Source organism: Haplochromis burtoni, unplaced genomic scaffold (genome assembly GCF_018398535.1).
Source record: "Haplochromis burtoni strain Fernald_Lab_line unplaced genomic scaffold, NCSU_Asbu1 Contig_64, whole genome shotgun sequence".
Lineage (NCBI taxonomy): Eukaryota > Metazoa > Chordata > Actinopteri > Cichliformes > Cichlidae > Haplochromis > Haplochromis burtoni.
The window spans coordinates 2,023,860-2,040,114 of NW_024582425.1; the positions used below are offsets into that span (position 1 = coordinate 2,023,860).

The window sequence follows — 16,255 nt, forward strand, 5'->3', positions numbered from 1 at the left end:
GTGGGAACAGGGAGAGTGCTCAGTGGCCAGGCACACACACACACACACACACACACACACACACACACACACACACACACATTGCAGAGTTGTGAGGAAAGAAAGACAGGGTTAAGGCTTTCTACAATTTGTCTCTCCCACTCCAGCTAAGCAGAAATATGACATTTAAAACATCAGCATTTAAAACTGAGGCCGGACTTGCAGCTGCAGCGCTTCTACTTTTAAGGAACATAAAACCAAAAAGAAAACAACTGTGACAGAAAATGTGTAGGTGTATGCAAGAGAGTACTAAAGTACAGCAGGTCTCGAGTAAATAAAGTTCCCAGTGTATGTTGCTACTTTAACTGATGGAGGGAAAAGAAAAAACATCAGATAAGATATGATCACAACACACGATTTGCATGGAAGGCTGTGAAAACATTTTGATATAATATCTGTGTCTATCATCACTGCGAGCAGCAGCAGCAGCACACTGGTAAAGAAAAAAGATAATGTTCAACAGATTGGTAAAGCTAATATCTCAGCATTAAACCAGCTCACAACAGAGCGCTGTTCTGCTGAATCAAAAGACATAAAAATATATCGGCGTGCTATCTGCAGCTTGGGTGCTACTGCTATTATATAACCTCATTTCCTGGCAGGTCAAAGGGGATTTTTCTGAGATTATATAAAGCACGTGTTGGTAGAAGTTTGATAAGAAAATCTAATTGAATTTTAGACTAGGCCGGCTGAAGTCATACTTGCCTTTTGTTCACTCACACACACACAAACAAAAAACAAAACATCTTGGGTCACTTTGGCTCTTGCATTAGTGTTAGTTAAAGCAATAATGGATAAAGCAAAGTTAACACTGTGTGTAACTGTAACACTGCCTGCAGTGAGCTTAAATTATTAGACAACAAAATAAAAATGTATTTCTGCTTCATGCAACAGCAGGAAGACAAAGAGACGGTTGGTTAGGGAACATATTGCAATGGTGACTGGTGTGTGTGTGTGTGAGAGAATGTGTGTGCAAAGAGACAAAAGTGTGAGCGCCATACTTTGCGCCCCTCCGTTTTGCTTACCCATCATATCTTTTGTCTTCTTGAAATGTTTATACCAGCGCCCAAATTCCTGACACTTCGCCGCCGACACATTTGCATAGTAAGTGCTGTTCACAATGGAGGAAATCATACTCTGAAAGAGAGAGATTGATTGAGGGAGAGGGAGAGAAAACGAGAGAGAGACTTTAGATTCTCATTGTGGAAAATGCAGACATAATAGTAAAGCTTGTGAAACATGCAGTAACACTGTAGCTTGTCAAAACAAATAAAATATAGGGATCGAGTAAAACCCAGCACCAGGGGAAAAAAGCTAACTGAAAAGTATCAGACATGCAGAAATCTGAGATTGTTTTCTTCTACAGGTAAAACAAATTAAACCAAAGAAGGGGATTTATCTCTTATTAATTAATCAATTACTTTTATTTTTTTTATCAAATGCCGATGAGTTTGTCTGAACTTTTTGGGTCACTTATAAGGTCACCTGAGCTCTACATCTGCTCACTCCATGAGCATGCAGTGGGAAAGATATTTACCTTTGAAAGGAAAAGAAGATAGCTGCTTATTGAATATCAGCACCTGGGGAGCTCGGCGATGTAAACAGATAAACCTCTTTTATTTTGCGGCTCTTTATTTATACAATCTGTTAAAGACAACGACTTCGAGCAGATTGGGGGCCGCACCGAGCATGTCGTTCTCCGATGCGTACGTGCTCCCATCTCCCCCCTATACAGTCGCCTCTTTGCCCTCTCAACATTTACTTCAACCGCTCTCCTTCGCCTGGGAAAAACAAAGAGCTGTTTTTTTCCTCTTTCCCATCCAGTTTCATTAAAATGAATGTTTTAACACCTTGCCGGCCTCCGGGTGAATAGCGAGGTTGGCACAGGAGAAATTGTTTTTGATTGTTATAAATATTCAAAAGAACCAAACCATCTGTTTTCAAATTATAGGTATGCCATCTTTATCATTTTCTATAATATATGCGCTTGGAGGATGGTGGGGGGAACCTTCTGGCAGAGTAGCATGGCAGTGTGAGCAGAAATGAACAGCCACAGGATGATTCTGGTTCTCTGGCTCCAGCTTTTCACCACAAAAGGAGGTTAAAGGGTGACAGCTGTGCCATCAAAAAGGTCGATCAAACTCTGAACTCCTGACCTCCGGATTAAAGCCGTACGCCGCACCTTATACAGCAGCGCTGCAGCTAAGTGTGACGCACCGAAAACTTTAGACATGGCAGGAACGAGCCACCCAAAAGAAACAAGACAGACACAGGTTCCTTTTGTTAAAAAAAAAAGCAGCAGGTAAGGAACAATTTTAACCAGCTTCCTCCTAAAAGATTTACATGAGGAATATTTTCCATTTCTCTGTTTGAGACAGAGAATACCACACAGGAGACGTTATAAAAGCTAGAGCTCTGTGCTAGCCAAGTCTTGGTTCAGTAATATTAAAACCCAGCCAAGGTTGGAAAAGAAGCAATTACATGTTTAGGAAGACATCGAAGTTTGTGTCATGGAAATGACAAAAGACACCAACTATCACACACACAATTACTACTATACCTGCTTGTACCAGGTGGAGTCAAGTTCAACATTCAGCTGCTTATTATTATTAATATTTCTTTCTTTCTTTTTCTTTAAAGGCAAATTCAGGCAGCTGAGGCGAGTCACATTCGTGCAGCTGGGTGAGAACTTGTGCCAACCATGCTGCGGTGCATCATCCCGGCATGATGAAAAACAGGAGGGTGAAAAGGTCTGCATTTGGACTTGTACGCTACAACAAAGCAGTCTTTTATCAATATATTGAAAAGCCTTCATTCAACGGAAGCGCTGACGGAGTTCAGGTTCGGTTTAATGGGTCACACTTTTATGCATGAACTGACTCATTTTTATACAATACTGGTATTAGGAAATAGTAGCTGCAAGTTCAAAAATTCTCTGGTCCTACATTGACAGTCTCTCTCCAACTCCACGTCCCCACCCAAAGATCCGTCTGCAAACCACGTATTTAACGTAAGAAGAATTCGCCTTTAAGTCAGGGGGATAATGAACTCCTCTCCTCCAGCCTGGCATCTTTTATTTACAGTATATCTGGGCTTAGGCGGCTCCAGGCAACAAACAGGAGGCCTGCAAAAGACGGTGTGCTTTTTTCTCCCTCACTTCCCGTCTTTCTCCCCTATCTCTCTCGCTCCCTCTTTCTCCGCCATCTTTGACACAGATGTTCTAATAAACGCTCCTCATTAATCAGCCCTCTCCCTCAATACATCACTCTACCTCTCACAGGGGGCCCTGCGTGTATGTGAGAACGAAACAACACACACACACCTATTCTCTCCCTCTCCCCACCGCTCTGTCACACACACATGCATACGCACTAAGTGAAATCAAGCAGATAACCAGAGCCTCTGCTGCCACTGCGGTGCCAGCGGGAGGGCTGTGCTAGGGCTTGTCAACAGGTAGCATGACTGCGTTTGTGTGTGTGTGAGAGTTTGCGGGTGTGTCTCTGTGCATGAGCATGTGTGTGGACCCTTTAAGTGATAGCCATCTGCAGCACAGAGAGCTTATCAGCAAGACCAGGAAGTGGCACTGGGCTACTATCGGTCCCCAACATCTATTCCACTCCCCAACATGGGAGACAGGAAGAGCGAGGAAAGAGTGTGTGTGTGTGTGTGTGTGTGTAAGAAAATAGCAGTGCAGCAGGCAGGTACTGTAGGCACCCAGCTGCTAGTGTTAGAGTGTGGTATATACACACTGGCAAACACACACACACACACATACAGAGTACAACCCCTGCAGACAAACACACATGGTGCTGTTACACAAACTCACACAAGCACATACACAATTAAACACCAACACGCATTCCAACTTAGCCTGATGTCTTGAATCAGCTGGGGAAAAAAGCGCATCCCATTTGCAACACTGCGCCTCGTCTCTCGCCAACATCTAACAGAGCTCAATTATGGCACATATCCACCTCAACTGGGATGACCCCTCCCCTTCCTTCATTCTAACACACACACACGCACTGGCAGCCAGGTTATGCCTGTGGCAGCCGAGGTGGTGAAGGCCTGCAAAAGATGGCATTTTGATGACTATTTGCTGCTACACAACGCAGCAGCTGGTGCATCAGGGGCCGCCCAGCGAGAGTGAACAGGGGGTGGGCAAGAAGAGGTAGTGGTGGCAATGGGAAAGAGTGGGGTGAGGTGGTGGCGATGGTGGGGGGCGTGGGGGGGAAATCTCATTTGTTGCCATAGTTTCTGAGAATATGGGCAAGGGGGATGCTAAGCTTGGTAGCAACCTCAGAAAACAAAATCAGCCTGATTGAGGGAGAAGTTGTATTTTGCAGATGCCTCTCCCAGCTATGAACTGTGAATCCTGAAGCGTGCTTCGTATTTTGCACGGGTCAGAAACAGTTCCTGTAGCAGAATGACAACGGGCATTAGTGAACACTGCATTCTCTTGAGTTTCCTCGAGCCATTTGTAGGCCGAACACACAAAGCATGACTCTCCGCTACAAAAGAATGAAACTAAATGTTTGACAAGGCCCCGGACAAAAGAAGCATTTCACAAAATAACGCCCCACCGCCCTCCCCTCGCTGCTCTGCTCCCCCTCCTCCTCTACCCCCCACCCCTGTCTCTCTTTAGAGCCCTGTTCAGAGGTGGGCTAATTCTCTTTCACTCACTCGCTGCGATTCTCTCATCTGTTAACCTCTCTTTTCGGTCTGGGATTACGCAGAAGAATATCAAGGAAACACTAATCCTAAAAAGGTGCCAATCTTCTGCTCCCTCCTGCAACGCCCCTTTCTCCTCCCACTCATTTCTCTCTCCTTTTTTTTTCTGTCAACTCAGAAATCTCAGCGGGTGGGCCAAATGCTTCCTGGCTTCTCACCTTCTCATGAGACTGCACACAGGCGGTGACATCACCGCTCGCAAGGCAGGGAGTCCGTGTATCGAAGCAACGTGCGGATGACCATGGTCGTAAACCAATCGGGTTTAGGAGGAGCAAACTGCCGCTCCATGGGTGTAACTGGCCACATGCAACCCCACAGAGTAACAGATGTCAAACACCATCGTGGCAGCCATGTTTCAGTGAGGCAGATAGAGATACATGCGAGGAGATCATCAGATTATCAAGCAGCAACACGGCAAAGCTGCCAAGTTACACGAAAACTTAAAAACTGGATTATTCTTTTTAAGCTCGCTGCCTTACATTTTGACTGTAGCTGCCATAAATCTACAAAGGACGCTGCCATTTAAATGTTGCCGCTGAAATCCAGACTGGCTTGTAAAATACATAAGATATTCACAAAGAAAAAAAGATCAGATAATTTCAGGTCTGCAGCTCGTCCTCTCTGCAAACCAAAAACAATCTTCAGTTTAATTTGAGACTGGTGTGTATGTCAATATAGCAAAAATGTGTCTGAGCAGGAGTGTGTGTGCTTGTGTGGTAAATCCTCTGAGCTAGCGTGTGCTCTCTTCTGAGCCGTCTTCACATATGGACCGTAAACAGGGTGATTACCAGACCGGGCTGGGCTCCGCCTGAACGCCACCCAGGGACTCTTTACATCATCAGCGCACTGCTCATGCCCGGCTAAACAGACACACACACACGCACGAACACACACCGAGAGCAGCAGCTCACTCGCACGCGTTCGCACACAACGCAAATGAGGGTCTCCAGGTGACCATACGGTGGCCTAGGAGGAGAGCTGGCTTCGTACTGAAGGCACCTACGCACACGCTCCGATGTGAATACACACACGCATGCAAAACGCAAATAGCAATTTCGCATATGCGCTCTGCACATTGATATACAAGCAAATACACACAGGTGCACACATATCTCCTTGTGCTGTAACTCCCTCACACACGCACATTATTGGCCCCTGTGAGAGATATACTGCCATTTCATTCCATTCACTCCAGAGCTGCCTCTGTGATATACTGACTACACCGCCTGTTAATACAATATCTGCACTAGTGCTTTCTATCCAACCTCCCAGCCGACAAAAAAAAAAAAAAAAAAAGAGGAAAAGAAAGACACAGAATATAAAACCTAAACATACCTCCAGCCTGAAATGTTCAGAGTGAATCAAATGAGAAAAGAACAAAAAGCATCCAGATCGTTCTGGGCCCGGGCCAGTGTTTATCTCACAATAACCATACGTTCAACAACACCTCTGCTTTTTGGCTGCTGGTACATACGAGCCTGTGTGTGTGTGTGTGTGTGTCGTGGGTGGTAAAAGAAACAAACAAAAAAAAAATCAAGAGGCAAACAAATAACAATAGCCATTGATTTGGATTTTCTATGCTGATTCTCTTTCCCATGTGATCAAACTCACGGCATTTGATAAGTTAAAGATAAAACACGGAGGTGATGGACACAGTGGTGTTTGTTTAGTTGTGCGGTATGATAGAAGGGTGTAGGGTTGGGCTTTTTGTTTTGTTTTTTGTCTTTTTTTTTGGAATAAGCAGTTTGGTCTTCAGCACCTGTGATAAAGGACATTCTTTAGCCAGAGAGCTCTGATTCATGTCTTTGAGTAACTCCTTGAGGGCGTTTCTTACTGTAGAGTGGCTCCATTGCTCGGGCGGCAGGTCCTCCAGCTTAGGACAACTGTGAAGAGAGAGGAGACACACAGGGATTTGGGGTGGAGGGTGACAGGGAGGATAAGGATGGGGAGAAGAAGAAAGGGATGAGTGTGAGGAAAGGACAGACAGGGATAGAAAGGAGAAGGGGGGAAAGAGTAGAGCATGAAAACAAATTCAGATGGAACGGAGACTGAGACAGGAAGGCAGCAGCTTTGATGGGATCTTCAATGAAATGCTAAAATTCACAATCTTGCAACTGAGTATAGACATTACACATGTGTATTACACATTGAACTATAGAGGTATTTTTGTGCAACTTCAATCCAACATCATAGACCTTAAAAATCTCGCTGCATCTTAAATCACATATTTTCACATTTACATTTGATATTTCAAGTGTAACAGTCAAAAAGCTGGGTGTGAAACACTGTCCACATCTTACTCTTAGAGGTTGCCAGACGGAGGGAAAACCAAACAATCTGCAGCTTTTGGAAAGGGTCAGCAGGTGTCGTGATGTTAATACTGGCTAGCTAAGAGTAGAAGCTTTTTTCCTACTCTGAAAAATAAAACCACACACTGAACGTGTTGGCATTGTTTTGTGTGAAATTTTCATTAGAAGAAATTACTATTGTGTACTAATACAAAACGCAGACAATTGTAGTGAAATGTTGTAAATGACATATCTAGTGAGTATACAATTCTACCCCACTGAAAATGATAAGTGCACAGTATCCAGCGTGTACAACATAAAAGCATAAGAAAAATTTAGGAGTCGAGATAGGTGTTTTCTTCAGTCTACTCCTAAAACTGCCTAATATTTGTAAAACCTGTGGACATTATCACCTGCAGCGAGTGGATATTTTATTGTAGCATAATTTCAATACTTTTGCTATTCGATTTAGCCTACACATGTCAGAAAACATAACAAAATGTCTTGAAATCGCATGTTAAAATTGTTATGTTCTATTTTCTAAAAACAAGAGAAACGCACCAAATCCTCAGCCACGAGACGCTTGAACCTTTTTCGATTATCATCATTACTCCTGATTAATTTTCTGTCAGTCAACTCGACTGATCATTTCCCCACTAATCAAGTGCTGAGCTGAAAATTCTGGAAGCAAATCACTTTCCCCAAAAACAAAGGTGTCAAACACAGTTTGCAGCATTTCGCCTGACCCTGGTTGAGGAACATATACATGCATACGTGGATAAATTGGCTGGTTTGCATCAAATAGGCAGAGCAGCAAAGACAGAGAGGAAACCAGAGAGAAAGCGAGCTGAACGCACACGGGTCCCTGCTCGTTTTTCCTGCTGCAAGCGCCCCTCCAAGACAGACAGATTTCATTTGGCGCATCAAGCAGATGCATCTGGAGATTGCTCTGTCTCTCTCTCTCTCTCTCTCTCTCTGTATCTGCCTGCCTCGATCTCTCTCCCTCTTTCATATTCTCTCTCTCTCTCTCTTTTTCTCTCTCTCCTGATTGTTCTGATTAGTTAATTACTTTATACAACACATCTGCTGGATTGATGCATGAATTATACATCAGCTGCATGTGGCGACTATTATTTCGTGTTACTTCTACCTTCCTGGCTTGTTGTGCTCGGCGAAACAATTTAAGGTGTTACTGGCGAGATTTCTGCTGCAGTCGGGGCGGGGGGGCTTTAAGAGTTTGGCGGCGTGGGTAAGAAAAAGGGGAAAAACAAATACAAACCAATAACAATATTGACAATTGCGTATATACGGCGTAATCAAAATGAAGCTGTATATCAAACAGACTGTCTTTGCTGTTCGCCTGTGCTGCAATCGCGAGCTGCAGAGACACCGACTGAATTCTGGGTTTTGAAAACGTAAAATATATTTACGTGGTGGGTGGAAGCAGAGAATAACTCAACTGGGCTCCCGTGACTTTGTGTGTGTTTCGCATTACACTTACCGCTGAATTACTTCACGTTAAACCTGGCTAGAGACGTGAATAAGAGAGCGATGAGGGCGCATGAGATGCTGTGTGTGTGTGTGCCTGTCCATAAATCTGTCAGCCGGTGTGTTGGAAATGTTATGAGCGAGGAGAACAGAAAAGGGATGCACACCACATCTGCTACTAAGAAAACATACACATGCACACTCTAACACACAAACAATGGATTTTCCAGAACACCTTAAACTGCTCCAGCAGCTAGAAAGCCTCTGGGGAGACGGAAGTGAACAAGAGGAGGGAGAGTGGGAGAGAGAGAGAGGCAGAGAGAGAGAGAGAGAGAGGGGGGCAGCGGAGAAAGACAGCTATCCATGCATTCAGGGGCTAGCAAGCCGGAAATAAACACAACCTTCTGTAGTCTGGCTGGTGGACGTGTTCACATCAGTCGCCGTGCCTGTGTGTGTGTGTGTGTGCGTGTGTGTGAGTGCTTCATTGGTGGAGGTGGGTGGTGATGGTGTTGGTGGCGGGGGAAACAGAAGGAGAGGGAAGAGAAAAGGAAGAGGCAGAGCGAGGTAGAAAAAGAGTAGAAACAGCTCTCCAGAGGGTTGCAGAACACTGGGTTAGCGTGCAGCTGGCACAAGCCTCCACACCAGAGCCAGTCGGCTGTTTGTGTGCGCGCGCATGTGTGTGTGTGTCCATGAGTGCATATGAGCCTGTTTGTGTCCATGTCTATAAATGCTTGTATGCTCTTGCCGTGTGTATAAATATGACAAAGCCTCACACCTACAGAGAATAATTTAGCATACAATATGGTGAGCAATGACAGGAGAAAGCTAGCAGTATTCAGTATAGTAAAGGTTTCATCTTCATCATTCACAATGTAGACTCAAAAGAAATATATTTTGCCTAAAATATCCGCTGCAGCCAGGTTTATTTATGGAACTATTTCAGGTGAGTCATTTTTAGCCACGCAGTCACCGACCACATTCGTTTATTTGGTTTTTTTGGAGCTGAAGCAGAGCTTGGTTTAAAAACGGTTATTTACTTATCATATTTCACGTTTCCACTGCAACATGTTAAAAATCACTCAGCGGTTAATTTCATAGAATCACTTCTCAGCTATGGATAAGCTAGATTGTTACCAAGAGTTCGAATTCTCCGGAATCTGTGTTCTGATCAATTAATCAGTGGTTTTTTTTGGTTTATGAATGGGTTTTTCCCACTTCCTGGAAACGGCCAGTCTGAGTAATAATGTTTTTCTCGGTATTAAACACGTAAACTGGCACATGCTATATGTGTTATTGCTAGAAGCAGAGATTGAGAGGTTGAGATTGAGATTACACACTTTCAAGAGAGAGTTCATTAAAAAAAGGTCTAATTTATGTATTTTTAATTTGGCCTGCTGTGGTATTTATCTAACAGATTTTGGTGTGAACTGTCCAGTTTGGGAGATGTCAGCTGATGTCCCGTTTGAATCATGGACAATTCACACAACAGCAAAGAAGCTAGTAGTAGCAGAGCTTTTAAGGTGAAAACAAAGCTTTTTAAAAGCCTTAATTTAGGACAAAGTCAAGAAAAAAGTAATTGAAAGAAACTGCTGATTTTAAACAAGTCTTGAAAATCACGCTTATTTATAAAAATGCTTCAAAATAACCACCCAAGTGAGTGCCCGCATGTGTTTCAAGATGGCTGCCAAGTTGCTTACTTGAAGGACTTGTGACACATTTCAAAAGTTGACCATCTCTCTTTCCAGAAAACCCCCCCAAACACTTTTAACTTCAGCCGTTCACTGTGTCACTGTCTAAAAGGGACACAAGAGGCTTATGCTAGTGACAAAAACACCACCAGCACATGTAATAAACAGTGTGATAAACACTGACGGTATCTCCTTTGCCTGAGTTGTACTGTTTGCTAGCTGCACCAATCTTTTGCGTGGCGGATGTAGACAGCAAAAAGAAAATAGTTCCTACACGAAACTACTCACAGCTAGGTTGGTGGACTGTTTTGAGCAACCAGGTTATGATTTCCGGAAATACATATTGCTGCTGAGTTTTGTTTAATTATGTATTGTCTTGGCATTTTTGCACCACAAGATATGTGTCATTTATTTCCATTATACCAATGAGAAGGCAGACATTTCTACAACCAATATATCTTCAAAACGCTGAAACTCACATCGAAATTATCTAGATGGATAAACAGCGCAACAGATCAGAGGGGGGAAAATGCTAATGTGATCATGACTAACTGTTCTCTTCAAACACAGTTTTGTGGTTAGCACTCAGGTAAGAATATGTATGAACATGTGCACACATTCTGGGCTGGTGCAACTGTAAATATTCCAGTGCACATGTGCCCAAACTTGTGGATTGGTTGCTTACCTGTGCAGCTGGATCTTAAGTGTGACCACGTGGTAGACGTCCTGCAGCATGTCTGCCACTGTGGCGTCTGGTGCGTCTGTCACATATGACAGTGGGACGGGGTTCCACTTCCCCACCTGAATCATACCTGGATGATGCAAAACACATGCAGGCACACATAAATATGGACAAAATGTGGAAACGCATGAAAAAAAATCACAGATTTGGAAACAAAAGCACAACAATGGACACAGAAGCAAATAAATCAGCACGAAGCTCGCTTTCACTGTTCATTTCAAAGCCGTAAACATGTACGGTAGGAACGAAGCCACGCATAGATACCCCCAGGAGCATTCCGGTGCCATAAATGCTCTTTATTTCCTTAATTTTCACTGAAATCGCAACAACCACGCAGGAATTTTTCCTGAGAGTGCTTTTAAAACAGTGGCAGCCCGCACAGCAGAAAGAGAGATGGAAGACTGCTCATGAGAAAGGTGGCCTAGGATGTGTATGTATGTGCAGCGTGATGGACAGCCTATAATAAAAGAGCATGCATCGAGGCACCTTGAAACAGCCGCACTCAGCCTACGTGTGCTCAAGTGCAATTAGCAGACCCTTTCCTCCACCTGCCCCTCCCACCCACTGTCACCGAGGGTATATGTATATAAATATATACAATATGAGCACTCAAGTGAATGTGCATGTAAACATTTTACTGTGCAGCTAGCCTCTGTGAGAGTGCGAGGATATCTCTGTGTGGGAATATGTAGCGTATGACCCCTGGGAGACTTTCTGGGATCAGTGTCAGGTTGTGTTACTGTGGCTTCAGATCTGCTGGCGGTAGGCTATTATGGTCACAGAGTGTATGTGTGTGTGTAGGTTTGAGTGAGTGTGTGTGTGCACAAGCACCAGCATGTCTGAAAATGCTGTAGAAAAGACGCTGATAAGCATAAAAGAAGAGCGTCAGATCAGAGAAGAAAGAGATGACAATGATGAGAGTGGGTGAGGGGATTACCTTTGGCCTGGGCTGCTGAGCTGTGGGAGTAGCCCAGTGACAGCAGGGCCATCTCGATGAGCTGGTTGAAGAGCATGTCCTTGCGCACCAGGACAAATTCAGCGTGCTCCTCCTTGCTGTCAAAATCCATGGGATTCTCGTAGTGCTCGACCACACAGAACACAGGCAGCATGTTGCCTGCAGACAAAGAGACACAAGCCATTTCTTCACATGCAAAACTCTGACCTTCAGTCCTCTGTTTGCAGAGGAATGGGATTAAAATTTAGTGCAGATGATTAAGTTACACTGAGGTTGGCTGTCGAGGGATTAGAAGTGAACATCCAGGTTTAAGCTCTGAACACAAGTTTGGACCACAAAGGCATATATCATCTTTTATAGGGCAATTTCCTTCAACACCTTCACCTCTTTGTCCCATTGCCAAACTCTATGATCAGCTTGAGGGATCAAATATTACTTGGGTGCATAATTTTAGACATAGAATTTGCTTCGTCTTTTAAGAAATTGCCCTCTTTTTTCTTTCTTTTTTTTCCATTTCCATCATCTCCCCCCTGATGCTTTTTGCTCCAAATTCCCATTTTAAGATTCATTTTAAATGTTGTAGCATTCCTTCATGTTGCCTAAAGCTTTAAGATGATGACATAATATTGCAGAGGTGTTGCACTATGGCCTGCACTGATTGGTATTGCTTGTGACAAGCAAAAATATACTGTATATTAGACAGAATGATAACCTTAACCGCGTGTGAACAAACATGCCGCAAAAAACAGAAAGTCTCGTCTCTCTTTTTGGCACAATACACAGTTTATTCACTGTCAAGGTGCTGGGATCACATTAGCCTTTTTCCCCTTGACTGCCAACCCAAAATCATCTTCCCATGATGCAGCGCTACAAATCCCGAGCCACCTCTGCGCCCTGAGGTTTACGAGTCTGTGTCAACAGTGGCTCTGCTGTTAGGTGGAATGAACAATCCTTGTCCAAAGACTGTCAAATGTTCAAGGGACCAACTGTGCAAATATCATCCAATATGCCATTTTGGCTAAAATAACAGGCGTGAAATTTAGACTTTGAGGGCACAGGGGCGGCTTGGCCTTTTGAAGTTTTAGTCTGAATAAAAACAGAAAGTCAAAATTATGTCAAAGTACTGATTGGAGGTAATCTTTCGCTTACTGTACTTTGTAAATGTTGCCCTGTTTCCGCACTTTTTCAGTAGGTCTCTGCTCTACCTGCTGCTACCTGGGAACGTTTCTTTACATACGCTGTAAGTGCAGATAGAAATGATAAACATTGCCATATTTTCTAATCCCAAGCATTCCAGAAGATGCACACAGCTCTGGCAAAACAATCAATAAGCCAACAGATGCAAAAGAATGTGCTGAAAGAGCTGCTTTTCTCCTCCCCTGATTTTAATAGATAAAGATCTAACAATAAAGACTGCTGTGCAGGTTCATTTGGGGGATCAATACTGGCTTTGTTTCCAGGGAGCCCAGAGAGGGCTGCGGTAAATAGTGTTTCGGGCTCGGACACAATGCCCACTGTGGGCCCTCTGCGAAGCCTCCGTGGCTGACCAGCCACCTCTCTCGGCTGCTTCGCTCTTTTCTAAAATTTGACAAAAAAAAAAGGATGAGAGGAAAAAGAAGAGGAGGGGAGGGCAAAGAGGATGCTTGGAGGAGCAAACATTGTAGGAGGCCAAGAGAAGCAGAGATGATGAAGGTGAGAAATTAGGCTCTCTCAGCTGGTGTGCAACACGTAGATAAAAAGCAGCGAATAAGAGAAATGGCCCATCCGAGGACACTCGCGCAGCTACATTCCAAGACTTCCTTAGTCCCTGTTGGCCAAAGAAAACCAAACCAGCCAAACAAACAAACATTTGAGCCCTCGCAGCCAAGTGCTATTACAACTCCAAACCTGCAGGATTTCAAACTCAAAAAAAAAAGAAAGAAACATAATCATAAAATGAAGGTTCACATATTGGATGGCTTTGCCTGGCATGTTTTTCACAAGATGACACTGGTTATATTAAAAAGCTATATCATAATCTCAAAGTAAAGGCTCCCTTTAAGCAGCAATGGCTCTTAAAGGACTGAAACTTTCCCTTAATAAACAAATGTCAGAGCAGGAGTGCCGGGGTTGGAGAGAGCAGCAGTGACACAGCGCTATGCAGCACGGCACAGGAATAATTCTCACAGTGCTCTTCTATTAGCTATTGTCTGGGCAAATAAGTGGGAGTGTGTGTGTGTGTGTGTGTGTGTGTGTGTGTGTGTGTGTGTGTGTGTGTGTGCTGAGATGACTAAAGAAGCATTGTAAAAAGGTTTAAGAGTTTTGGAGAGCATGCAGGGGTGGTGGTGGGTGGAAGGTGCTGTGTGTGTGTGTGGGAGGGGGCCTATTTAAACTGCATTTAAATTACTTTCCTCTTTTTACATTGGTTATGTTTCCTCTCAGTCATTACAAATACACGCAGAGCTGCGTATACTTTATTTGTATTGCATGCGGCTGATACAGGCTGGCACTGCGGCTAACATTTAACACCTTCAAGATTATCTTGTTGTGTATAAAGGACAACTATAAAAGATGTCAAAAAATAAGGCCTGAAAGTAAATGGTTATTTTGAATTTAAAATAATTTTGTCTGTAAAATAACAAAAAGTTTTTTTCTTAAAAGAAAAAAGCAGTGAAAACATTTTCCGATCATTTGTTTTTCCTACCAACACTTAACCCCCTAAAATATTCAGTTTTCTGTCATATAAAAGAAATAAAAGCAGAAACTATTCTAATTTTAGACGCACATATTTGGGATATGTGCTTGATCACTTGATTTGCGATTAATTTTCACCTGTGTGATTAACGCACAAAGCGCCACACAATTTCCCAGGACCCAGAGGGAAGTCTTCAAATTGATTATTTTTGCCAATAAACACTCCAAAAAACAAAAAAGAATACACCAATCTGAGATATTAGGAACTATAAATGTTTACAATTATTCTCAATAAATTCCTTTTGATCCGTTTCGGTCTTTCTTACCTTTCTTATGGCAGGTCTTCAGCAGGTGGCTGGTGGGTTTGTACGGGACCCCTCCGAGTTTGGTCCCGGTGCTTCCCAGCCTGGCCCGTCCCAGGGGGCTGCCGTTCTGCTCCAGCCGGGGCAGCTTGGCTGGCGGGGCCTTGGCGTCTGCCATGCTGTTGACCAGCTCTGAGTTCTCCTTGCCCAAACACGTCTCGCTGAGATGTTCCATCATTCTCAGCACCTCAGCTCACTATCACCTGGGGGAGGCAGAAACAGCATGTAATCAGCTGCCAGGGGAGATATGTGTGTGGCATAAAAGAAGCAGGAGAATGAAGAGTTGCCATGTGATACGAAAGGAGCAATGAACGCAAAATCTTTTGTGTTGATATCACTGACATGTGAAGATGTGAAGGGACATTTTTATAGAGCAAAAAAAAGTCCTTTAAGTAATTGAGACCTCTGAAAACGGACCCATTACGGCAGTAACTGTCAATTCGCCTCGGTTATGATGACTCGGGCCACGGTGATGTCATCTTGCTGCTGTAATGTTCCCATTTTTTAACGCATGTATTATGTATGGGTGTCCCGCTAGAAATTCCCATGCGAGCGGAGGCAAACAGGCCGAGGTTTTAGAGCAAATACATTAATTTGCTGGGAGATTCCACTTCAATAAATACAGTACAGTTCAAGGAACAAGGTTGTGCTGCGGAGCACGCACGGAAGGGGAAACTAACGTAATTCAGTTTGTGAGTCACTTTGTGTGGCTTACCATTCGTGACGCAGCTTGGAGAAAAAAAGAAAGAAGGCAAAAGGCCGCACCGTCATTTTGTTGTGACAGACAAACAAAAGCAGTTACAAGCTTTTACAGGTGTGAACTTTATTTTTAGATTCTGCAAGTGCAGCGAAACACCCGTGGCGAGCAATGAGTTTACAACTTTAGGATGTGGGGGGGGAGAAAGCAGCTTGAGGAAACTCCAAAACAGGCAGTTGCTGACTCATGAGGGTAGTCATCTAAAGTGGGAAAGAAAAGGGAGGAAGAGACAAAAACGAAAGATGGAGGATGGCTGCTTTACCCACAGGTGTGCTTACACACACAAACACACACACAGCTTCCTACATCATTTGAAGTGCTCGGGCAAACTTTGAAAATCTGATCAATAATAATAGTAATATGAATAATATTAGGTCACAACAGAAAAATAATTATTCGTGGTGGTTAGTGGGTGCCGGTGGACTGAACTGGAATGCTGTTGTCAAAGAGTGAAAAGGGCAAAATCATCCACCCCCACTCAAAAGATCATGAACTCCTCGATTCATAACATCCAATGAAGCAACTAATTCCC

General features: G+C 43.6%; 1 protein-coding gene across 4 annotated transcripts in view; it reads right to left on the bottom strand.

The window, feature by feature from the left end:
* Nucleotides 1-16,255, bottom strand: part of LOC102310119 (DNA-binding protein SATB1) — a 58,607-nt gene that overhangs the window by 29,619 nt on the left and 12,733 nt on the right. For 3 of the 4 annotated variants that reach the window (XM_042221328.1, XM_005923722.3, XM_042221327.1), the window contains 5 exons: nt 14,931-15,169; nt 11,914-12,090; nt 10,920-11,046; nt 6,530-6,653; nt 1,065-1,176 (listed from right to left, as the gene is read on the bottom strand). In XM_042221328.1, coding sequence (XP_042077262.1) covers nt 1,065-1,176; nt 6,530-6,653; nt 10,920-11,046; nt 11,914-12,090; nt 14,931-15,144 — 754 coding nt within the window. In that variant the 5' untranslated portion in view covers nt 15,145-15,169. The remainder of the gene's footprint in view (nt 1-1,064; nt 1,177-6,529; nt 6,654-10,919; nt 11,047-11,913; nt 12,091-14,930; nt 15,170-16,255) is intronic. The other variant, XM_042221329.1, reaches the window with a different exon arrangement.